At 45.0% G+C, this 26,385-nt stretch overlaps 1 protein-coding gene across 1 annotated transcript in view; it reads left to right on the top strand.

Moving 5' to 3' along the window:
• The window catches only part of LOC144505465 (gamma-aminobutyric acid receptor subunit alpha-6-like), a 48,739-nt gene extending 22,738 nt beyond the window's left edge, over positions 1–26,001 (top strand). The window contains exon 8 of the mRNA XM_078231572.1: positions 25,720–26,001. Within this exon, the coding sequence (XP_078087698.1) occupies positions 25,720–26,001 (282 nt within the window). The remainder of the gene's footprint in view (positions 1–25,719) is intronic.
• Positions 26,002–26,385: the final 384 nt, after the last annotated feature.

Raw genomic sequence — 26,385 nt, 5'->3', positions numbered from 1 at the left:
AATGTTGTTTGGACAAAGTGTAATATAAATAATGCCAGGAATTTGCTGGGATTGATTTGATATTTCAGCAACCAAAAAAATTCTTGGCTGCGAATTTCATTAAGACCTGAAAATGGGCGGGGGGATTATGATGCAAAATTAATCTGCCCCAATTGCTTCCAATGGAGGTCGCACACAAACTTCATGCTGCCTGCTCACTTAAATGATTGAAGGTTGCATGCACAGATGTCATCCTTCTGCTCATGGTAGTGTTCTGTGGAATTGCTGTGTGAAGTTGTCCTGACTCACACTGTAGGATCCTCAATCAGTCTCAGTCAGCAACTAATCAAATGTGAAATATTTTGGAAGTTGACATAAAACTTGAAATAATCACCACCTATCACTTTTTAACTCTTGGGTTAATAACCAAACATTGTTACTTTAGAATATTTTATGAATCTCTGCAATGACTGTAGTATTTTAAGTATAGTGCTCAAATTACAAAGGACCTCATACTTAATTACCAAGTATTTAATTACCGAAGGGTACTGTTTTGTTCCCATTCTTGGGTAAATCCAACCATTGTGACAAAACCTATTTATTTGTCTGTCATGTTAATTTGTATGAGATTTTGTGGCTGAAATAAAGGGGGTGATTCTCCCAAAAGTGCTGAATTGGTGGGAAAACTGTTCTAGATCACGACTGTTTTCTCAGTTCAACTTCTTACTCGAATCTCCCCACTCTGTGCACTGTAGAGGTCACAAGCGTGAATCTCATTAAAAACCCAGGGGGACGGGGCCTATTTGCGCCGGAGTTTGACAGTTTTGGAAATCTGTGTATGCAGATCCCGATCTGTCAGACTCCCCACTTGCTGGCCAGCTCGATTGCTGGCCAGCCCAAGACCCCCGCAGTGCTGTCCCTCCAACCACCCCCACGGCCCGATCGCGGCTCCCACAACAATTCCCGGGCCAGCCCTGACTGCCCCCCGCCCCGGAACGCCCCAATATCCAGTCAAATCCCCCAGCAGTGGCAATCCCCCCACCCCCCTCACCCCGGCAGACCCCCCCCACCCTCATTGATTCCCCCCCACCCCGGGGTCAGACCCCCCCTCCTCCGGGAGGCAGGCCCCCTCCCCCCCTGGCAGACCATCCCCCCCCCCCCCCCCCCCTCCAGCCCGCCCCAGTTGCTGCCCTCCCTCCAACCCAGACCGATTCCCATGCAGAATGGCAGCGGGTCCCACCCATTTCCACCGATTGCCCCTAGGCCCCACCCACGATAGGCCCTGCCTCCTTGGCACTGCCAATGTCCCCTGGGCAGTGCCATGGTGCACCCTGGGTATGAGCACTTTGCCCCTTGGACAGTGCCAGGGGGCATAGGCTGGCACTGCCAGGGTGCCCATGCCCAGGGGGCACCACACCCCTGCTGCCCAAACCCCCCGGGGGGCCCTGATTGCCCCTCCCCCCTTCATTCCGGCGGGGTGTCCGCTAGTTCCCCGAACGTGGGGAGCTACTCTAAACTCCGCCAGAATGAAGTACTCCTGGCGGGGTGCGAGATTCAATCGGGATCGGTAAGTTCCCAATATTTACATTTAAAATACATTTAAAACATATTAAACAAAGATTCAAATGACTTACTTGTCTTCCCACCAATTTCCAGCATGGTTTGGTCTCCAATTGTTCTCCGGCTCTGGGAGATGCGCATGCGTTCCCGGCGCATGCGCAAATCCCGGAACAAGGCTGGCGATGCACATCTCCCACCCTGACCTGCCAGAAAAGTTGCAGGTCGGGATGGGAGAATCGCCCCCAAAATTTGCAATTGCTCATTTGCATAAACATGGTGACAGTATCACGCTATTCATGATAAAATGCTATCAATCAACTTCTTTCACTTAGTGAAAAGTTGCAGTGGGTCCTATTTTGTTCGGTTCAAAAAGTTCTATTTTGCTACCAGAAGCCTTCAACACCCTCTGAAAGATCTAAATCGAAAAGGTTTATAATTTCTAGAGTGTTTGGTGGGGAGGTTTTTTTGACTGGGTCTAGGGAGTCAGAAAGTGTAGAGGCAGCAGAAACCGAGATTTTCCATGAGGAGACCAGGGCAGCTCCTTCTGTCCCACATAAAGTTTAACTCTCACTATTTGTAATATCTTCAGTCTTCAGATCTGTTTTCATTGCACATAAATGTACATTTTTTAAAAAGACAACTTACTTTTACGCTGGTCTCCAGTCGTCTCTCGAGGAACTTCTGATTAGGTGCTTTATGTTTCTCAACAACCATTCGCCCAGTCCTGCCCTCTGAACCACTTTCTTGTTTGAATCAAATTCTACAGGCAGCTATTGTTCTCCAGTTACTTAAGTCGTTATGATTGATGTGTCAGTGCTAAAAGTAAGTATTGGCATTTCGTTCAATTCTGAGGCTCAGTAAAACTAAGCTTGACCTAAGAATCTGTGGCTGTTCATCCTCAGGCAGAATCAAAGTCTGATCCAGTTTCGTGAGCCAAAATACAAGCCAAGACAAATTGCAATTTAGCTGACCTATTTTGATATAAACAGTAATCTCCAATGCAGAAATGTATTAATGCACATGCAAAGGTCCAGTTTTAGGATGCTAAATTTTACTAGTTGATGCCAAATCTACTTATTTAATCTAGTGGATAATCCACACAGGTTTTGCTCAGAACTGTTTAGGCAATTCTCATCCATAAAACCTTAAATTAGATTACATCGAAGTCCATTTTAGCAAAAAAGAACTCAACCTCTTTAACCTTATTCACAACTTATATTTCTGATAACTGTAATTATCTTTCTGACTTTATACTCATTTCATCAGATTCTAAAGGACCTCGGAGCAAAGCTGATATGACTGGTTTGTGGGCATCGGAAATCATAATGGTCAGTGAGCCCGCACCTGATTAAGAGCATGCGGGCAGCATGTAGGAGTTTGTTCTATAACTCATGTCCATGATTGCAGCTTACAACCTTCAGTAAATATGCTGTGGATTGGCTTCATGCTCAGCAGTGAATCCAACTCCATGCAAGGCTGGGTCAAGTTAAAACAAAACTACACTGTTTAAATCCAGCCAACACCACTTGAAGCAGCAATTCCCAAGCTTTTTGTTTCCATTTTGACACTGGGAAATTGGCATGAGCGCAGAATGAGAGCAATGGATGTGGCAACAGGGAGGGTGCAGCAGCGGCGTGAAGGCTGAGAGAGCAGGGTTAGGGGAGTGGGGATTTGTGAGAGTTGGGCGAGTGCAGGGGGGAGAGGGAAACCTGTGAGAACGGGGTCGGGCGAACTGTGTGGGGGTGGCATGGTAGTGGAGATGCGGGGAGAGTAAAGTTGTGAGAGGTAAGTGGTGGGTGAACTGAAGCGTGAGTTGGGCCATAGAGCTTTGGAGGGTCTGGGTAAAGTGCTCTTTCGGAGAATGGGTGCAGACTCGATGGGCTGAATCGCCCTGTAGGGATCCAATGGTTTACTGTAAGCAGAGCGGGGGGTGCCTGGAGGTTGTGAGAGTGGAGTTCTTAAGAGCAGGGTAGTGGGATGGCGTGAGGGACCAATTGGGACTGAGAGCGGGTAATCAACCTGAGGGGTGGATACCTACCTTAGACGGAAGGTATGTAGAATACATGTAGGGACTGGGGCAGGCAGTTGGCTGTTCTAGGCGGGCTGCTGGCCTCTGTACAGTTTTTCCTTGTTAATCAATACCTTTTTTAGTTCCTGACGAAACCTGTGAGTGTGCATCATTACAGGGGCAAAGTTGGGGAGCAGACAGGTGGGTTTTACTTTCCCTTTTGGAGGTTCTGTTAGATGCAGCAATTGGGCCTCGGAGCTCAGTTCTTTAGGCCATGTCCATCAAACTTTAGGAAGAAAAAAATACATGATCATGTCATTGGGCCTTGGAGCCAATGCCAGAACTGAACCACCAATGTGAACATTCCACGGAAGCCATTGCTGCCTTGGAGGAGAGGACCAGGAAGGTGTAGTCTGTCTGCAGCAAGTTTTGGAATCTGATTTTTTAAAAGAAGAAAGAGGAACTGTGGAGCAGCAGGCCGAAGCAAGGGTTCCCAGCTTCACCGATGCAGCACTGGAGTCCAAGAGGCGAAAAAGAGGGAAGCCATCTTATTTCAATGGTGGGCCAAAGCACTCTCCAGGCATATTCTGCAAACAGCTTGGGTTCAGGTAGGCATAGAGGTCATAATTTGCCTGGCCCTGAGGTTCTGGCTGCAATTTCAGAAACAGTTCAGTGAGTTCACATGAGTGGTCTTACCCACCACGCCACTAACCTCACACACCATTCGATGCTCTACACCACCTTCGCCCACTAATTAATGACCTCCAGCAAACAGGACCCATTCCAGACATTCATCTGCTCCATCTTTCCCTCGCAGACGTACTACTGCTGCAAGTCTCACATCCATATCTTTCAGGTTCCATACACCTCCAGCTATTCAACTATGACAGGCATACCACTCTCGCACATTGCTACACATTGACATTCTTTTATTTTCTCACAAATTAAGGTAGCAAATAACAAAAAAGAAGAATGGAGAACTGGAACATCTCCTAAGTCCTTTGGCAGAAATGGTGCTCTGAAATATTGGGAAGACAGTGAGTGGTGTTACTGAAACCAGCCAGGATGGTGTCATGTTCCATCCCTAAGCGCCTTCTGAAATCTCACTTCACCCACATCCCACAATTTGACATGAACTACAAGCTGCAGATGGTGTGAGCATGCATCTCTTGCATTTCACCCTTCTGCTGCTTCTTCATATCAATCCTCCACCTGTGTATTTATAACTTCTAATGCAGAAGAACTGCTCCTTGATCAGTCAATGCAGCCTCCCAGTGAAGGACAAGAAGAAAAGCAAACATCTGATGAAGTGGTATCATCAGATGATTCAGAGTAAGAGAGAAAGTGATCAATTAGGGTCACTATACGCGTATGTGAATGCACAGAGTGTGGGAAATAATGTTAATGAGTTACAGGCACAGATTGTCATGTGAAAATATGGGCCAGAATTTTACATTGATCGCGCCTGACCCAGGAACAGGGAAAATCATGTGAGAAGATGTCAGGTACATGTCCTGATACCATGGCGCTTGCACACAATATTACAGTTGGTAGATGCACATGGAAGTCTGAAGCATACCTGCTGGCAATTAAGGAGGCAATGAAGCCCATTCAGGAGGAAATTATTGGCAATTTTACATGGCCTACCCCTTCTATGGTTGGCAGATGGGCCAATCAGTCAGGTGGCCTTCACATTTTCCTAACAAACACATTTCAGGATGGGATAAAACGACCAGGGTGATTAACATAAAAGGAGACATTTGATGGCTGAGGTCCTATGAGGTCTGCTGTCAGGTACTTGAATTTGCAGTGTAGCTACAGGTTGCAACATTTCATTAAGCTCATTTCATTTAAACAATACTGCAGCTCCCTGAAGCAGCTCCACCACAGTTGTCAGCCTTGAGGGAGCTTCACTTGGTGCCTGCACTCCACCCCGCCCCGTGCCCCCGGCAGCGCTGAGCCTTTCTCAGTCGCGTTCCATGCTGACCACCAGTTAATTGGTCAGCCAATGTGAAATTGAACTCTGAGTTCAATCACGGCCATAAGCCGTATATTGTGTCTGCTTTTGGACCCACTGATCATATGCAAATTTCAGACCGTGATGCTGTGTCTTTAGCAGGGACCTGTCTGCAAGAAGCACTGGCCTGTATATTAAATATTCTTGGATGCAAGGTGTTCAGGAAAGACTGGAAAGGAGGAAAGAGGGAGGGATGGCAGTATTGATTAAGAATTATATTATATTGCTGGAGAACACGGATGTCCCAGAGAGGTCAAGGATAGAATATATTTAGAACATAGAACATAGAACATTACAGCGCAGAACAGGCCCTTCGGCCCACGATGTTGCACCGACCAGTTAAAAAAAAAACTGTGACCCTCCAACCTAAACCAATTTCTTTTCGTCCATGAACCTATCTACGGATCTCTTAAACGCCCCCAAACTAGACGCATTTACTACTGATGCTGGCAGGGCATTCCAATCCCTCACCACCCTCTGGGTAAAGAACCTACCCCTGACATCGGTTCTATAACTACCCCCCCTCAATTTAAAGCCATGCCCCCTCGTGCTGGATTTCTCCATCAGAGGAAAAAGGCTATCACTATCCACCCTATCTAAACCTCTAATCATCTTATATGTTTCAATAAGATCCCCTCTTAGCCGCCGCCTTTCCAGCGAAAACAATCCCAAATCCCTCAGCCTCTCCTCATAGGATCTCCCCTCCATACCAGGCAACATCCTGGTAAACCTCCTCTGCACCCTCTCCAAAGCCTCCACATCCTTCCTGTAATGTGGGGACCAGAACTGCACACAGTACTCCAAGTGCGGCCGCACCAGAGTTGTGTACAGTTGCAACATAACGCTACGACTCCTAAATTCAATCCCCCTACCAATAAACGCCAAGACACCATATGCCTTCTTAACAACCTTATCTACTTGATTCCCAACTTTCAGGGATCTATGCACACATACACCTAGATCCCTCTGCTCCTCCACACTATTCAAAGTCCTCCCGTTAGCCCTATACTCAACACATCTGTTATTCCTACCAAAGTGAATTACCTCACACTTCTCCGCATTAAACTCCATCCGCCACCTCTCGGCCCAACTTTGCAACCTGTCTAAGTCTTCCTGCAAACTACGACACCCTTCCTCACTGTCTACCACACCACCGACTTTGGTGTCATCAGCAAATTTGCTAATCCACCCAACTATACCCTCATCCAGATCATTAATAAATATTACAAACAGCAGTGGCCCCAAAACAGATCCCTGAGGTACACCACTTGTAACCGCACTCCATGATGAATATTTACTATCAACCACCACCCTCTGTTTCCTATCCGCTAGCCAATTCCTGATCCAATTTCCTAGATCACCCCCAATCCCATACATCTGCATTTTCTGCAGAAGCCTACCATGGTGAACCTTATCAAACGCCTTACTAAAATCCATATATACCACGTCCACTGCCTTGCCCCCATCCACCTCCTTGGTCACTTTCTCAAAAAACTCAATAAGGTTAGTAAGGCACGTGGCTAGAGTTAGTAAGGCAACTTGGCTAGAGTTAAGGAACATAAAAGATGCAATAACATGGTTCAGTGTAGTCCATAGACCACTAACCAGTAGGAAAGATGTAGAGGTTCAAATTTGCAAGGAAATTATGAGAGATTCAAGAATTATTGAGTAATTAGAAAGAGAGACTGTAATTATCCAAATATAGCCTGGGATATTGGTAGTGTAAAGGACAGAAAGGGGCATTAGTTCCCAGAGTGTGTTTGGGAAAATTTTCAGTCTGACAAGAAAAGAGGCATTGTTAGAATTAGTTCTTCAGAATGAGGTGGGCCAAGAGGATCTGGTGTCAGTAGGACAACATTTGGGGGGATTGTGATCATTATATCATAAGATTTAGGTTGGTTATGGAAAGGCACAATGAACAATTCAGAATGAAAATGACTAACTGGAGAAAAGCCAGCTTCAAGAGGGTGAGAATGGATTTGGCCCAGATCAATTGGAATCAAAGGTTGGCAGGCAAATAGCATCTGAACAGTGGGCTGCCTTTAGAGAAGAGATACTTCCGACACAGATGGAGTAAATTCCTGTGATATGGAAAGACAGGGCAACAAATCCAGAGCTCCTTGGATGACAACAGAAATTAAAATACTGAAACAAAAGGTGTGCTTATGACAGATATCAGGAGGACAATACAACTGAGAACCAGGTTTAATATAGAAGGTTCAGGGGATGTGAAAAAGCAAATAAGAGAAGCAGAGAGTATGAAAAGAAAGAAAATCCAAATGTCTTTAATAGGCATACAAAAAGTAAAAGGCCAGTAAAAAGAGTGAGGCTGATTAGGGACTAGAAGGGGGATTTACATATAGGGATATGGTGTGGCTGAGATATTGGCCGGAAATTTACTGCGCTGCCCGCCATGGGAATTAGAGCAGGCAAGGTGTGGACCATGGGAAGGTCCATTGACCTCGGACAAGATTTTATGGTTTCAGGATGAGCGAGGCCGTAAAATCCTTACCATTAAATGAATACTTTGCATCTGTCTTTACCAAGAAACAAGATGTTCAAGTCATGGTGAAAGAGGAGGTAATTCAGACACTTAAATTGATAAGGACGGGGTATTGGATAAGCTATAACTAAAGCTGTAAAGCTTTAGGGGTATTGGATAACTACTTAAAGTTTATAAGGCATGACGACTGGGAGTGCAGAAATGAAAGAAGATGTGCAGGCACTGACCATAATTTTCTAGTCTCCCTTAGGCTTCGGGATTGAGCCAGAGGACTGGAGAATTGCAAATGCTATACCCTTGCTCAAAAAAGGAGTGAAGATAAGCTCAGCAACTACAAGTCAGTCAGTTTAACTTCAGTGTTGAAGAAACTTACAGAAATAATAATTTGAGACAAATGTAACAGCTACTTGAGCAAATGTGGGCTAATTAAGGAAACTCAGCATGGATTTGTTAAGGGCAAATCACTTGCTAGAGCTTTTTCATGATGTAATAGAAAAGTCTGATGAGGATAATGCTGTTGAGGTGGTGTCCCAGAAGGCATTTGATGAAGTGCTGCACAACAGACACTGTGGAAAAGGTTGTAGCTCATGGAATAGAAGGGACTGCAGCAACATGCATACAAAATTGACTGAGTGACAGGTAACAGCAAGTGGTGATTAATGGATGTTTTTCAGATTGGAAGAAGGTTTATTGTCGCGTTCCTCAGGAACCCTTGCTCTTCCTGATATATATTAATGAGCTCGACCTTGGGTACAGGGTACAGGTTCAAAATTTGTGGATGATACAAAACTTGGAAGTATTGTGAAATATGAAGCAGATAATGTGGGGCTTCAAAAGAACATAAAGATCATAAGACCATAAGATATAGGAGCAAAATTAGGCCACTCGGCCCATTGAGTCTGCTCCGCCATTCATGGCTGATTTTTTTCTCATTCCCATTCTCCTGCCTTTTTCCCATAACCCCTGATCCCCTTATTAATCAAGAACCTATCTATCTCTGTCTTAAAGGCACTCAATGACCTGGCCTCCACAGCCTTCTGCAGCAAAGAGTTCCACAGATTCACCACTCTCTGGCTGAAGAAATTCCTCCTCATCTCTGTTTTAAAGGATCATCCCTTCAGCCTGAGGTTGTGCCCTCTGGTTCTAGTTTTTCCTACTAGTGGAAACATCCTCTCCACATCCACTGTATCCAGGCCTCGCAGTATCCTGTAAGTTTCAATAAGATCCCCCCTCATCTTTCTAAACTCCAATGAGTACAGACCCAGAGTCCTCAACTGTTCCTCATACGACAAGCTCTTCATTCCAGGGATCATTCTTGTGAACCTCGTCTGGACCCTTTCCAAGGCCAGCACATCCTTCCTTAGATATGGGGTCCAAAACTGCTCACAATACTCCAAATGGGGTCTGACCAGAGCCTTATACAGCCTCAGAAGTACATCCCTGCTCTTGTATTCTAGCCCTCTCGACATGAATGCTAACATTGCATTTGCCTTCCTAATCTTGAACAATGACTCCCAAGTTCCTTTGTGTTTTTGATTTCCTAAGCATTTTCCCATTTAGAAAATAATCTATGCCTCTATTCCTCCTTCCAAAGTGCATAACATCACAGTTTTCCACATTGTATTCCATCTGCCACTTCTTTGCCCACTCGTAACCTGTCCAAGTCCTTCTGCAGAGAGGTTGGTGGAATTGGCAGGTGAACTTTAATGCCAATAAGTGTGAAGTGATTCATTTTAATAGGAAGAATACAGCGACACAACACAAATAAAGGGCTACAATTCAAAAGGTGGGTGCAGGAACAAAGGGACCTGGGTGTGCATAAATCATCAAAAGTGGTGGGAAAGGTGGATAGCACAATCAAGTACACAACATCCTAGGCTTTATTAAGATGGACATAGATTATAAAAGCAAGGAAGTCATGTTAATATAGGACTCAGGAGCAGGAGTCAGTCATTCAATCCTTCTCACCTGCTCCACCATTCAATAAGATCATGGCTGATGTTATGATCAGTCCCCAGCAAGGTTCCCAAATTTGTTAAAATTCTGGATGACATACCCTCAAATGGTATTGCTCTCAGATGAGGCTGAACTGGCTCCCCTTCTTTATTCAACCCCCTCAGTTGGTCACAACAAGGTTAATTTTAAAAGGATCCTTTCCCTCATGGATACCTTTGTCCAGTCCAAATATATTTTTGTTTTAAAAGGGCAAATTTAAGCAGGCTTTATTGAGTTAAAGAAAGAGTGAGTTTATTATTTCCTAATATGCGAGAGGAAAATAATAAAACACAACATACATACACACAGATTAGAAATGAGAAGTATGTCCAAAAACAAAGGTTAAAAATAAAAATATAGTCCTTGCTATAGAGGGAGTACAGCGAAGGTTTGCTGGGCTGATTCCTGGGATGGTAGGTCTGTCATATGAGGAGACACTAAGTCAGTTAAGATTATATTCTCTGGAATTTAGAAGAGTGAGAGGGGATCTCATAGAAATTTATAAAATTCTAACAAAATTCTAACAGTGTTAGACAGGGTAGAATCAGAAAGAATGTTCTCCATGGTGGGGTAGTCCAGAACTAGGCATCATAGTTTGAGGATAAGGTGTAAAACTTTTAGAACTGAGCTGAGGAGAAATTTCTTCACCCAAAGGGTGGTGAATGTGTGGAACTCATTACCACAGAAAGTAGTTAGGGCCAAAACATTGTCTGATTTTAAGAAGAAATTAGATATAACTCTTGGGCTGAAGGAATCAAGGGATATGGGGGGAAGGGGAATCAGGATATTGAATTCATTGATCAGCCATGATCAAAATGAAAGACGGAGCAGGCTCGAAGGGCCAAATGGCCTATTCCTGCTTCTAGTTTCTATGTTTTAAAAAATATATAAAGGAATCAGTCTTTGGCTTTTCCGTGTGGAGTAGATAGTGAAATATTGCGGCTATTAAGTTGGGAGATTCCAATACAGCTGACTTCGACAGTTGAACAGTTAGTCTGGAGATTCTTGGTTTTGCAGATCAGCTGAAAGGAATTGTCCTCTTTTTTACTGTGGTTTGCTGACTTTATTCCAGCAATCAGAGAAAAAGAGAGACGTTTTAGCTGCAAGCAGTGATGCCTAGTGGATGTTCTTCAGCTATGACATTGCACACTAGTACAGTGGAACTAGAACACCAGACTAGCACACAGAGACCACGGTTGCAATTGGGTTTTTACCCCTTGTATATTTCTGGAAAGGGAAAAACACAAATATGTCTGGTACATAACTTACAGCAGATGGTTTCTACTGCGATGATAGCCTCCATTATCTCGGGAAGCATCTAAAGTTCAGTTTTTGCATTGCATCTCTTCCTTTGAAGTGGCTGTGTCTGAAATAAAAAGGTGTGACATTCTGTTGTCTCTCTTGGGACCGAATCCACAAAGGAATTCCAGCAAGTGGTTACTTTGTAGCCTCAGACAGTTTTTGCTTGCATGTCCTTTTCTAAAAAATAAACACATGTCCGTACATAATTCAGAGCTATGATCCATTGTCACGACACTGATCTGGTTGTGGTCTTAACTCCACTTTGCTAAGTGCCCCTCATAACCCTTGTCTCCCTTGTCTATCAAAAATCTGCCTAACTCTGCCTTGAGTAAATTCAATGCTTTCTGGGGAGGAGAAACCGACATATTAACACCCTTTCAGGAAGTTATGCTAAACCTGTATATAACATTGGTTCATTCTCAACTGGTGTATTGTGTCCAGTTTTGAATTTCACACTGTAGGAAAGACCTGAAGGCATCAGAGAGTGTGCAGAAAAGATGCACAAAAATGGTTGCAGGAATGAGGAACTTTAGTATGTGGATAGATTGGAGAAGCTGGAGCTATTTTCTTTGGGGAAGAGAAGGTTGAGAGAAAAATTGACAGAAGTATACAAAATCATGAGGGGAATGAATAAATACATAGGGGGGAATTGTTCCCATTGGTGGAAGGATCGAGAATCAAAGGGCACAGATTTAAATTAATCAGCAGAAAAAGCAATGGAATCATGAGGAGAAATGTTTTCACACGGTGAGTGGTTGGGATCTGATATGCATTGATTGATAGCATAGGCAGGTTCAATCAAGGCATTCAAGAGGGAATTGGATTATTATCCATCAAGGAGAAATGTGCAGGGCTACAGCAAGAAAGCGGGGTAGTGACACTAAATAAATTGTTCCTTTGGAGAGCTGGTGTGGACATAATGGGCCGAATTGCTTCCTTCTGTACTGTAACAATTCTGTGATGATGCTGGCTATGGAATTTCATCTGTGGTATGTTCAAATACTTCCTAAATTTGGCTGGCTTACTATTGATGTTCAAGAAGAATTTTCTGCACGTTTTATCTTTTTTTAAGTTTTCGTCATGATTTGTTACCTCACTTAGAACATAGAACATAGAACATTACAGCGCAGTACAGGCCCTTCGGCCCTCGATGTTGCGCCGACCAGTGGTACCAATCTAAAGCCCCTCTAATCTACACTATTCCAATATCATCCACATGTTTATCCAATAACCACTTGAACGCTCTCAACGTTGACGAGTCCACCACTGCTGCAGGCAGGGCATTCCACACCCTTACTACTCTCTGAGTAAAGAACCTACCTCTAACATCTGTCCTATATCTCTCACCCCTCAATTTAAAGCTATGTCCCCTCGTGCTAGCCAACACCATCCGAGGAAAAAGGCTCTCACTATCCACCCTATCTAATCCTCTGATCATCTTGTATGCCTCTATTAAGTCACCTCTTAACCTTCTTCTGTCTAACGAAAACAACCTCAAGCCCCTCAGCCTTTCCTCATACGATTTTCCCACCATACCAGGCAACATCCTGGTAAATCTCCTCTGCACCCTTTCCAACAGTTCCACATCTTTCCTATAATACGGCGACCAGAACTGTACGCAATACTCCAAATGCGGCCGCACCAGAGTTTTGTACAGTTGCAGCATGACCTCCTGGCTCCGAAACTCAATCCCTCTACCAATAAGAGCTAACACACCGTACACCTTCTTAACAACCCTATCAACCTGGGTGCCAACTTTCAGGGATCTATGCACATGGACATCCAGATCCCTCTGTTCATCCACACTACCAAGTATCTTACCATTAGCCCAGTATTCTGTATTCCTGTTACTCCTTCCAAAGTGAATCACCTCACACTTTTCCGCATTAAACTCCATTTGCCACCTCTCAGCCCAGCTCTGCAGCTTATCTATGTCCCTCTGTAACCTGCCACTTCTCTCCGCACTGTCTACAACTCCACCGACTTTAGTGTCATCCGCAAATTTACTAATCCATCCTTCCACGCCCTCATCCAAGTCATTCATAAAAATGACAAACAGCAGTGGCCCCAAAACAGATCCTTGCGGTACACCACTAGTAACTGAACTCCAGGATGAATATTTCCCATCAACCACCACCCTTTGTTTTCTTACAGCTAGCCAATTCCTGATCCAAACCACTAAATCACCCTCAATCCCATGTGTCCGTATTTTCTGCAAAAGCTTACCATGGGGAACCTTATCAAACGCTTTGCTGAAATCCATATACACCACATCAACCGCTTTACCCTCATCCACCTCTTTGGTCACCTTCTCAAAGAACTCAATAAGGTTTGTGAGGCACGACCTACCCTTCACAAAACCGTGCTGACTATCCCTAATCAAATTATTCCTTTCTAGGTGATTATAAATCCTATCTCTTATAATCCTTTCCAATACTTTGCCCATAACAGAAGTAAGGCTCACCGGTCTATAATTACCAGGGTTGTCCCTACTCCCCTTCTTAAACAAGGGGACAACATTTGCTATCCTCCAGTCTTCTGGCACTGTTCCTGTAGACAATGACGACACAAAGATCAAAGCCAAAGGCTCTGCAATCTCCTCTCTAGCCTCCCAGAGAATCCTAGGATAAATCCCATCCAGCCCAGGGGACTTATCTATTTTTACCCTTTCCAGAATTGCTAACACCTCCTCCTTATGAACATCAATACCATCCAGTCCAACAGCCTGCATCTCAGTACTCCCCTCAACAACACTGTCCCTCTCCAGTGTGAATACCGACGAAAAATATTCATTTAGTGCCTCTCCTATCTCTTCAGACTCCACGCACAACTTCCCACTCCTGTCCTTGACTGGCCCTAATCTTACCCTAGTCATTCTTTTACTCCTGACATACCTATAGAAAGCTTTAGGGTTTTCCTTGATCCTACCTGCCAAAGACTTCTCATGTCCCCTCCTAGCTCTTCGTAACTCTTTCTTTAGGTCCTTCCTGGGTCACTTAGCTGACTGAATAAACTAAAGAAGAAATTATGAAAGGTTAAATGATGTAGTGTCTGCAGAAAGAAAAGGTTGAATGGCCTACATCTCAGGGAATAGAATTGCAGCTGGTATGTACTCAATGGTTTATCTACCCACATCACTGTCCATTATATCCACTCATTTCAGGTCCTGCTTCATTTTAGAATTATATCATGAGGCTATTCCCAGGAACAAAAGGCAAGGAGGGCAGGAGAACCTAATTGAACTGGAGGCCAAGAGTAGCTTGGATTCGTTCTGACAACAGGATGAATCCAAGCTATTAAGTTCAGGGATGTTTGAAGCTCTTTTGCATGCATTTGCAGGCCATGCATGCTTAGTAAAAGGCAATCTTGCCACAATTAAGTTTCACTTCCCAATTAAGTTATCTGTGAGCGAACAATATGTGTCTTTGGATTTAAGACTGCATACAAGTGGCATGCAGCAAGCAAGGTAGTCAACTTGTTGGACTTGAAGTGAATAGATCCTGTTTATTCCTCTTATGGAGCATTGTGGAATGACACAATGATTGAGATCAGGTGGAGGCATTCAAAGGAGCAGGGAGGAGGACCGAAGGAGGGTGGGAGTCCAGGGCAGGGAGGGAGGCTGGGGACTTGGGCCAGGGAGGGAGACAGGGTGTGAAAGCAAGAGTGCAGGAATGTGGGAAGGACGGAAGGGCCTTGCGTCTTGTGAATGGGTGGGGGAGGGAGTTTCTGGGTAGGAATGGTGGGAGGGAGATGGTTCTAAAAATGCTGTCTACAGTGAGGTCCTGGATGTTGAACTGGGTACAAAGGGAACAATGACAGTGAGAGGTGGGTAATCAGGTACGGTGGAGTGGCAGATCCAGAGTGATGATTGGGTAGCAGATTGTCTTTTGTGGGGGTGGGTGGGGGTGCAGTGCAGAAACGGACAAAACTGGAGTCAGGATGAGGATGGGCATGGGGCCAGTAACAGGTGTAGGTTCAGAGGGGAGAGAAGGCATGTGCAGGGTGATGATTCTAGGGTCAGGTACAACGAGAGAATATTCTTGGGCAGTGGTTCCCAAACTTTTTTCACTAGGCCGCATTTTCGGAATAAAAATTTGCTCGCGCCACACCGAATTGTTTATTGATAAGAAATACATTCAAAAACAAAAAAAAACAACTCCGAGCAGTCCTTGATTCATAACATAGAACACAACTACTTTATAATATGATCCTGGCACATCCAGAAAGTATAAAACAATGCTTGTTTAAGCCATGTTTAAACGTTTCTTTGATTGTCCTTGAATCTTCCCGCCACACTTGCCATCCTCTCTTGCCGCACCAGTGTGGCGCGCCGCACCCTTTGGGAACCACTGTTCTAGGGTAACAAAGAGGAGAGGCATAATAATTTTGCGGAGATCAAGGGACATGGGGGAAATTAGTGAGTGACAGAGGTAGGATGGAAGTTAGTGGAGCCTGTTAGAAAGGCATATCATAGGCAGTGCAGCTACCTGCAGATGTCTGAGAGGCAATGACAGAGGTGGCTTACAAAGCCATGGTTTGTGATGACTCTTGTATGCTAGCTACTCTATGAAGACCTGCATCCACGAGAACTGGGAGGCAATGCTATACCTCGAGCATTAAAAATGACTAACATTGAACAACTTCACCAGTGCCTCATTCCAGGACTCCAATGGACATGTTTGGAATATACTCTGCCATACACAAATGCATCCAAGAGATAAAAGATGCCCTCTTCAGATGAGATTTTGCCAAATTTGGCACAGACCCTGAGAGAAAGGCAGCCAGAGCAGTGGGATTTGGTGCAATCACTGTTTTCTTACAAATGGAAGAGGCAATTAACTGCACACATGTGGTGCAGAGAGCTCCCTGGGATCAGCCCGATGCATTTATTAACAGAAAGTGGTTTCATTCTATGAATGTAAGGTTGGTATACGCTCACAGAAAACAAATCCTTCAGGGCTGCGTGCACTATCCAGGGAGCTCTCACACTGCCTACACACTGAACAATGTGCAGATACCACAAGTATTTTCTTCACTTCAACTGCAGGACTGGCTCATCAGACATTTGACTGATGGCGCCAGTGCGGAAATCGAAAAGTACCGCTGAGGACAGCTACCCATACCCAACGAGGGCAACAATAATGCAGACAATATGTCTGCTTAAAATGAGGTGCCACTTCTTGGATTGCTCAGGCGGGCCACCTCTCTGCACTCACCAGAAAGAGTGACCAGCATTATTGTGGCCTACTGCATCCTACACAACCACGTGGGCGGCACGGTAGCACAGTGGTTAGCACTGCTGCTTCACAGCTCCAGGGACCTGGGTTCGATTCCCGGCTTGGGTCACTGTCTGTGTGGAGTTTGCACATTCTCCTCGTGTCTGCGTGGGTTTCCTCCGGGTGCTCCGGTTTCCTCCCACAGTCCAAAGATGTGCGGGTTAGGTTGATTGGCCATGCTAAAAATTGCCCTTAGTGTCCTGAGATGCGTAGGTTAGAGGGATTAGTGGGTAAATATGTTGGGATATGGGGGTAGGGCCTGGGTGGGTTTGTGGTCGGTGCAGACTCGACGGGCCGAATGGCCTCTTTCTGTACTGTAGGGTTTCTATGAATACTCTTCTATGAATTAAACAAACGCAGGATGATTTTGCAGAGGGGGAGATGGAGGAACCATTTGTTTCCTCTGATGAGGAGGAAAGGAAAGATGATGCTGCTGATATGGCAATGGCAGAAGCCAGGGGAACGGTGCAACGCAGCAGACAGACTTCTGACAAACTTATTGCCACCACATTCCAGGCCAAGTGAGACATTGACACACCTGTACAACACTGTGGATTCTAATCCTCTGTTGGCTGGGAGGCTGAAGTTCCCTGGTGGATGCAGTTAAATTTAATGGCTGCATTAAACCGCACATTTTCACATTAAAACTACTGGTGATGTGATCATATTGGTCAATCTGATATGAAATACATTCCACTTGTGTAAAATGTGCTGTTCAGATAACATCACGGCAGCAGTGCCAGCAGGAACACAACACTCCCTGTATAACACTACATATTCCTGTGCCCTCCGGCACCTGGAAGGAAAAATGCTGCAGGCCTTTGGAACAAACAATCCCATAAACATGTTACATTGTAAACCACATGAAGTGTTAATTTTGCAGGGATACACTCATGTCTCACTGAAATATTCTCCAAATGGTGGAAATGCTTTGTAAAAGAGCTCCGTCAGGTGGACACCATTGCAGCAATACCATGCAATGACTTGGCTCAGACAGCAGATCCTAAGAGATGATAATCAGGTGAACACTATCCAATGGGTTGCCAGATATGTTCCAAGGTCGCAAACTTACAAATGATACTCAAATTTCAATCCGGCACATGTCAGAGTATTTGGAGATGCCATTACTCATGATATGGCACTATAAATGGTGCATCCTAAGCCTACATCATCCCCGACTGATCAGGAATGAACTGAAATGTCCTTAATTGCATGCGGCCATTGCCGCAATTATGAACATAATGGAAAGGCAACACACAAGAATAAAGTGAAATCAAACATATATTTACAAGTGAGTTTCATAGGTAAAGTGATTAGACACCTATGCCACCTTTGTGCCTTCTGACTTCTTAATCTTTCTTTTTCTTTTACTGTGCTTAAGTGCAGCCCAACATTCTTAGCTGAAGTGGAGGCAGCCAGCTGACTGCTGTGCTCCATTACCTGAGATGACATTGGCAGCCTTCCTCAAGTGGTCTGAGTCCATGAGGACCCTAGCCTGCTGAGGGCCTGCTGCACATGTGCAGTGCACCCTCCTCAATCTCACTTGTTGGAGGCGATGTGGTCACTGGAAAAGGAGAGGTGAAGAGGCCAGGCACCTTTGGAGTGTCGAGGATGAAGCCCCAGGGTGCCTTCTAAGCACCCATCTACCCTGTTGGTGCACAATGGTACTTCCTTGACTCCTTGAGGAAAAGGGACACCTAGTAACAGATTAAGGTAACTGATTCCCATCTTGTCTAATCTTTGCTGCACTGAACTAGAGTGATGAAGTACAGAGCCAAGTGCATTTCTGGCAACCATCAAGTACTCTGCTGGACCAGGCCCAGCATGGCAGTTGCTACCCTCTCCATGGATGAAACCATGCTCTTGGACCAACTCCTCTAGCCTTTGCTCAAGTCCATGGACTGCCTTAGGCATCTCTGTCTGACGTTTCACTTTCTGTCTCTGCATCTCCATCATGTCTCTCATGACTGAATCCAGAGGGTTCTCATCTGCATGGGGCTCAGCTTTGGCCTGGTCTCCAGCAGCCCTCCGAAAGTTAGAGACTTCAGCAATTGAATTTGCTGCGAGCAGACAATGATGTGCTCACCAGATTGCCAACCTGAACCTATTCTAGAATGAATACCCACCAAGGTAAATATATCTGCATTGGTGGAGGCTGCAGGTGAATGCTGTGATAATGTATCCTCCAGAGGATTCGGAAGCAACCTGGGAGATGGTGATGGAACTGGAGCTGGGGAAAGGCTATCTCCTCTTTTGTTCTTTGACAAACTGTAAGTACCTGAGGTGGAGAACAAAAAGAATTAACTGATGATCATGCATAAGCCCGTTTCTGAGCAATAATTTAGGATTTACACTTACATGTCCACTTGTGAATACCAGACTGGATGTAACCTCACTCGATGGCTGTGACATTAGATGTAAGTGCAATGCTCAGTCTCAGTCCTACCTGAGAAGTTCCACGGTCTCTTCCACAAATGGGGTGAGAATTCTTACATCTGGGACAACTCCTCCAGTCAGATTGTATTTCTGGTGATTACCAATATTTTTCTCTGGCAGAGAGCCAGACAGGCACTGAGACCGGAATTGTACCGACACGCCTGCCCCGATTCTGGGGGTGGGTGTGTCTCAGAGAATGGCATTCTCCGTTGGCCTCGGGCGCGATCATGCAAAACTCGGGCGGACGTGCCAGTAAAATTCCGCCCTGAGTGTTAACCCAATGGATGCATCCCTCCTTTCTGAGCATGCATGCGCATGACAGCTTCTGAGCCCTCTCCAATGAGTGTTTGACACCTGGACTGTCCTGCAATTGGTGCAACATTCACAGCATGAAGCGGTTCCCACACATTCAGTCCACATGTATCATCTGTTGCTAAGGTCTGAAACCCAAACTTCCTCTGCACTAACACACTGACACTGTTTAGTGCCCCTATGAATATCACTTTTCAGTTACTACATGGTGCCAGTCACTCTGGTGGAGTGTAGCAGATTGTCTGTTCTCTTTCTGGTACTGTACCCAGTTTCTGGACTGAGCCCCATTGGCACTAACCCACGCTGTGACCTCCATCCAGGCCACTATCATCAGAAAAGAGGCCCTCCTGCTCTCTGGGAAACAAGACCTCTCTCCTTTCCCAGTGGGCTGAAGGAAAACCTGCAGCAAGTCATCACTGAACCGTAGGGCCAATCTTTTTCTCCTCTGAGACATATCTGGTGGGGAGCAGGGGTGGGGGTGGGGGGGGGGGAGTTAGGGGGTGGTGGGCGTGGATTTGGGGGACTCTGTCAACGGTTTGGCTGCAGTCTTTGCACCCACATAGACAGACAGATTGATGCTGCTGGATTGCAGGGAATGATGTCTGTCTTGATCCCCTTTAAATATGGTGTCCAGACTTGCCGCCCTGTAAAGTAATGGTAATGGCACCAACTTCCTGCCCACTCCCATCTCGTGATTCACCACAGCCTTCAACCATGCATAACTAATTGGCTGGCAATTGTGTGGCAATCTATCCCGGCCCCAAGCAGAAATGTCATTCACTTTCAGACCCACCAGCGACAACCTTGCTGCTACTGGAAGATTCTGCCTGTAATCTCTTGCTGCACAGAATGCAGTCGTTGAAAGTATTTCCTTTTTTAAAAAAAATATACTTACAGCAATGCAGAAATGTGTTCTGTAAGCTTACTAACAGATAGCTGTGAAGGCAATCCAAACATGCATTGAACAATGATTTTGAAAGGAAATTGGAAAAGTACTTGAAGGAAACAAACCTGGAGGAATATAGGGATTTAACAAGGTAATGGGGGACTGATGGATTGTCCCATGGAGAGCCAGCATGGACCCAATGGGCCGAATCTGCTATAAATGATTCTATGACTCTAATTCCACTAACTTTACAGCATAAAAAGCCAAAAACTTTAAATAATATTCGTGGATGTGGGTGTTGGGATGGGTGTGGTGCTGGGTGGTGGCAGCTGTGCATGTTTAAGATTGGATGTAATCAGAATCTGGAGGGTCTAAAATGGTGATAATTCAGCATTCTATGCTGCCTGACATCATGATGTGCCATTCTGCATGTTTCCAATGTACACCTATGCTGTTATCCTTCATAAGATGGCGATCAGAGCTGCATCGAAGGGAATGGGGCGGAGTCAGCACCATCAGTACTTTAGTTACCCAGGAATTAGAAGTGGTTTCACTTCCTCTAACTTTTCTTGGGTAACTATTCTGGTAAGACAGTCAGAACCATCCGAAGTTTACAATTTATATTGTACTTTTGGATGGTTTCCATTGCAGGACAATTAAGCAATCGCCCAATGGAAGTTTGAGCTTTCTGGACAATTGCCATGCAATTGTGAGGGGTGTGTCGAGCTGCGGTTCCTGAGGGACCGTGTTAGGGAGCTGGAACTACAGCTCAAGGATCTTAGGCTGATGAGGGAGAATGAGGAGGTGATAGACAAGAGCTATCATCAGGTGGTCACACCAGGGCCACGGGAGGAGGCCAAGTGGGTGACGGCCAGGAAGGGTAAGGCTAGGGTGGTTGAGAGCACCCCGGTGGATTTGCCCCTGCACAACAAGTACTCCTGCTTGAGTACTGCTGGGGGGGACAGCCCGCCTGGGGGAAGCAGCAGTGGCCGTGTCTCCGCAGTGGAGTCCAGCCCTGTAACTCAGAGGGCTAAGGAAAAGAGGAGGAAGGCGGTATTAATCGGGGACTCGATGGTGAAGGGGACAGACAGGCGTTTCTGCGGAGGTAGGCGGGAGTCTCGCATGGTGGTCTGCCTCCCTGGGGCCGGGATCCAGGATGTCGCTAGTCGCGTCCCGGAAATCCTGAGGTGGGAGGGAGAGGAGCCTGAGGTAGCGGTACATATTGGTACCGCTGATGTGGGTAGGAAGGGAGAAGGGGTCATGAAAAGGGAGTACAGGGAATTAGGGAGACAGCTGAGAAAGAGGAAAGCAAAGGTAGTAATCTCAGGATTACTGCCTGTGCCACGGGAAGGTGAGGGCAGGAATGGAGTGAGGTGGAAGATGAATGTGTGGCTGAGGGACTGGTGCAGGGGGCAGGGATTCAGGTTCCTGGACCATTGGGACCTCTTTAGGGGCAGGGGTGATCCACAAAAAACGGGTGGAACTTGAATCACAGGGGGACCAATATCCTGGCCGGTAGGTTGGCTAAGGCTACTGGGGAGAATTTAAACTAGATAGGTTGGGGGGAGGGGAGCTAGAAGAGTTGACTAGGATCAAGGAACTAACTGATGGGGGGGAGGATGCAGGGGTAAGGGGAATTACAAAATTAATGGTAGAGGAGAGGGTGCAAGTGAATGAAGGCGGTAATTTAGATAAGGGAGTAGAGGGAGAGGGTGTTCGCGACTCATCAAAGCGGGTCCAGATAAAAGCTGGAATAAGGACACTTTGCCTGAATGCACGAAGCATTCGGAACAAGGTAAATGAGTTGATGGTGCAAATCAGCACAAGTGGGTACGATCTAGTGGCCATTACAGAAACGTGGCTGAAAGGTGACCAGGACTGGGAGATGAATATCCAGGGGTATCAGGCGTTTAGGAAGAATAGACAGGAAGGAAAAGGTGGTGGGGTCGCGCTATTAATAAGAGATAATATCAGGGTAGTACTGAGGGATGACATACGCTCTGAGGAACAAAACGTGGAATCACTATGGGTAGAGATGAGGAATAGTAGAGGGAGAAAGACACTAGTAGGTGTGGTATATAGGCCCCCAAATAATAATGTTGAGGTAGGGAGGGCTGTAAACAAGCAGATAAGGGATGCGTGTAAAAATGGAACGGCAATAATCATGGGGGACTTCAACATGCACATTGACTGGCAGACTCAAGTCGGTAAGGGTGGAATGGAGGAAGAGTTCTTAGAATGCTGTCGGGATAGTTTCCTTGAACAGCATGTTACGGAACCGACGAGGGAACGAGCTATTTTGGATCTGGTATTGTGTAACGAGGTAGGTAGAATTAAGGATCTTATTGTGAAGGACCCTCTTGGGTCTAGTGACCACAATATGGTCGAATTTCTGATTCAGATGGAAGAGGAGAAAGTTTGGTCCCAAACCAGTGTCCTCTGTTTGAACAGAGGGAAATATGATAGGATGAGGGATGAATTGGCTAAGGTAGACTGGGAGAGCAGGCTGGCAGGTAGGATAGCTGAGGAACAGTGGAGGATGTTTAAGGAGATCCTTTTCAGTTCTCAGCAAAAATATATTCCAGCAAAAAACAAGGATTGTAAGAAAAGGGAGAACCAGCCGTGGATAACGAAGGAAATAAAGGAGAGTATTAAAATAAAAACAGCTGCGTACAGAGTGGCCAAAAATAGTGGAGAAACAAGTGATTGGGAAAAATTTAAGAAACAACAAAGAGAGACTAAGAAAGCGATAAAGAAAGGAAGGATAGACTATGAAGCTAGGCTAGCAATTAATATAAAAAATGATAGTAAAAGTTTTTATAAATATATAAAAAGGAATAGAGTGGCTAGAGTGAATGTTGGACCCTTGGAGGACGAGAGGGGGGAGTTAATAGTGGGAAATGAGGATATGGCTGAGTCTTTAAATAAGTTTTTTGTGTCGGTCTTCACGGTGGAGGACACAAATAGTTTGCCAAATATTAACGATAGAGGTTTGGCAGCAGGAGAAATACTTAATACAATTAATGTTACCAGAGAGGCAGTGCTGGGTAGACTAATGGGACTGAAGGTGGACAAGTCCCCGGGTCCGGATGGAATGCATCCCAGGGTATTGAAAGAAATGTCAGAGGTAATAGTGGATGCGTTAGTGATTATTTATCAAAACTCGTTGCATTCTGGGGTAGTGCCGGTTGATTGGAAAACGGCTAATGTTACGCCGCTGTTTAAAAAAGGAAGGAGACAAAAGGCGGGTAACTATAGGCCGGTCAGCTTAACGTCTGTAGTAGGGAAAATGCTGGAATCCATTATTAAAGAGGAGATAGCAGGGCATCTGGATAGAAATGGTTCGATCAATCAGACGCAGCATGGATTCATGAGGGGAAAGTCGTGCTTGACGGACATGTTGGATTTTTATGAAGATGTGACTAGGGCGGTTGATGGAGGAGAACCGGTGGATGCGGTGTTTTTGGATTTCCAAAAGGCGTTTGATAAGGTGCCCCATAAAAGGCTGCTGAAGAAGATTAGGGCACACGGAGTTGGGGGTAGTGTGTTAAAGTGGATTGGGGACTGGCTATCCGACAGGAAGCAAAGAGTCGGAATAAATGGGTGTTTTTCCGGTTGGAGGAAGGTAACTAGTGGCGTGCCGCAGGGATCGGTACTCGGGCCGCAACTGTTTACCATTTATATAGATGATCTGGAGGAGGGGACGGAGTGTAGGGTAACGAAGTTTGCAGACGACACAAAGATAAGTGGAAAAGTGAATCGTGTGGAGGACGGAGAAGATCTGCAGAGAGATTTGGACAGGCTGAGTGAGTGGGCGAGGATATGGCAAATGGAGTATAACGTTGAGAAATGCGAGGTTATACACTTTGGAGGAAATAATAACAAATGGGATTACTATCTCAATGGAAACAAATTAAAACATGCTACCGTGCAAAGGGACCTGGGGGTCCTTGTGCATGAGACGCAAAAGCCCAGTCTGCAGGTACAACAGGTGATCAAGAAGGCAAATGGGATGTTGGCCTATATTGCGAGGGGGATAGAATATAAAAGCAGGGATGTCTTGATGCACCTGTACAGGGCATTGGTGAGGCCGCAGCTGGAATACTGTGTGCAGTATTGGTCCCCTTATATGAGGAAGGATATATTGGCATTGGAGGGAGTGCAGAGAAGGTTCACCAGGTTGATACCGGAGATGAGGGGTTTGGATTATGAGGAGAGGCTGAGGAGATTGGGTTTGTACTCGTTGGAGTTTAGAAGGATGAGGGGGGATCTTATGGAGACTTATAAGATAATGCGGGGGCTGGATAGGGTGGAGGCGGAGAGATTCTTTCCACTTAGTAAGGAAGTTAAAACTAGAGGACACAGCCTCAAAATAAAGGGGGGTCGGTTTAAGACAGAGTTGAGGAGGAACTTCTTCTCCCAGAGGGTGGTGAATCTCTGGAATTCTCTGCCCACTGAGGTGGTGGAGGCTACCTCGCTGAATATGTTTAAAGCGCGGATGGATGGATTCCTGATCGGTAAGGGAATTAAGGGTTATGGGGATCAGGCGGGTAAGTGGTACTGATCCACGTCAGATCAGCCATGATCTTATTGAATGGCAGGGCAGGCTCGAGGGGCTAGATGGCCTACTCCTGCTCCTATTTCTTATGTTCTTATGATGCCACAGAACTGGGATATTACAGACCATTACATTTTATAGGACTAATTTCCATTTTTGTCCATATAGAATAGAAGTATGAAACAAATCACAATAGCATTTCTAAAGGTTTAAATTTAGCTTACTGAATTAAATGGAACTGGTGAAACAATTAAGTCATGTGTTGTATGTACCTCCACAAAATCTGTGGCATGTGTTTATTTGTCGGTGTTCATGGATGGCTTTTAACAATTATGGGAATATATGTTCTGCACATTTGTTCCTTGTGTATGCAATACACATTATTTGTCATTCATGTGTGTACGCCTCTGCTTCTGCATTTGTGTATTGCTGTATAGTTCTTCAATTTGTAGTATCTCATTTGTGGGTGTCAATGGAGCACATTTATTTTGTATTATTAACAGCGCATAGCAATTAAAGAGGCTTGGTTCGAATGAATGTATTAGATACTCTATATAATGTTGTTTTGTTCAGAGCCCACCTGAGCTGCGCAACAGGCAGATTTCAAATACATGAGCGCGGCGACCTGGTCCTATGACACTATGCTAACCCAGCTTTGTGGGATTAATTTTATATTCCCATCCGAGGTTCTTACAAATTGTTTCAAAATTTATTTAATGCATCCAGTAAGTAGATGATTTGTGTAATATGACCTAAAGTTGTTTGATCACGTTTAATTTCACTTCCAGGAAATGTTACAAATCTTGAAACTGGACCGTCGTAACTACCAGAAAAGATGATGAATTCACTATATTTTCTATAAGAAATTTTTCTTTTTTATTTTGTAGCATTCTGATTCCAATTCCAACTTAAAGAAAAGATTTAACTCCTTGGCACCTCAGAAAGAGTCAGCAGCCAACGTAGAACCAGATGCTAACAGCAATGTGCCACCAATTTTGTGTTCCCCTCCTGGCCTCGCTCCATCTGCTCAACCACAACCTGATACTGGCACAAGCAAGATTGACCAGTATGCCAGGATCCTTTTCCCATTATCATTTGGAGCATTTAACCTGGTGTACTGGATAGTATACCTTTCCAAAGACACAATGGAAATGGGAAGTAATATATAACTTCCCATGCCAAATGTTACATGTATGTGAAGCCAAACAGTATTGTATTAGTATGTACACAAAAATAATGGATGTAGCAGAATTTGTTACAAGATAGCCACACAAGTGATGGGTTCAAATAACAAAATTTATCATAGGCAAAATATGTTACTACATTGAAATACGCTTCTACATATCTTTTATTCTTTATAATACATAAACATTGAAAATACCCACTGAAGAAAGAATGAACCAGAGTGACAACAGTACAATTTGACAGTGTAAACTGCACAATTTCTCAGTTGAAGGACTGAACTCAATGGACTAAGTCTGCTTAATGCAGTCTATATTCTTGCCCTGGTGGAATGTGTTATGAGTATACCATATGATTGAATCTATAATCAT

Source organism: Mustelus asterias, chromosome 16 (genome assembly GCF_964213995.1).
Source record: "Mustelus asterias chromosome 16, sMusAst1.hap1.1, whole genome shotgun sequence".
NCBI lineage: Eukaryota > Metazoa > Chordata > Chondrichthyes > Carcharhiniformes > Triakidae > Mustelus > Mustelus asterias.
This window is presented reverse-complemented; position numbering and strand designations above follow the sequence as displayed.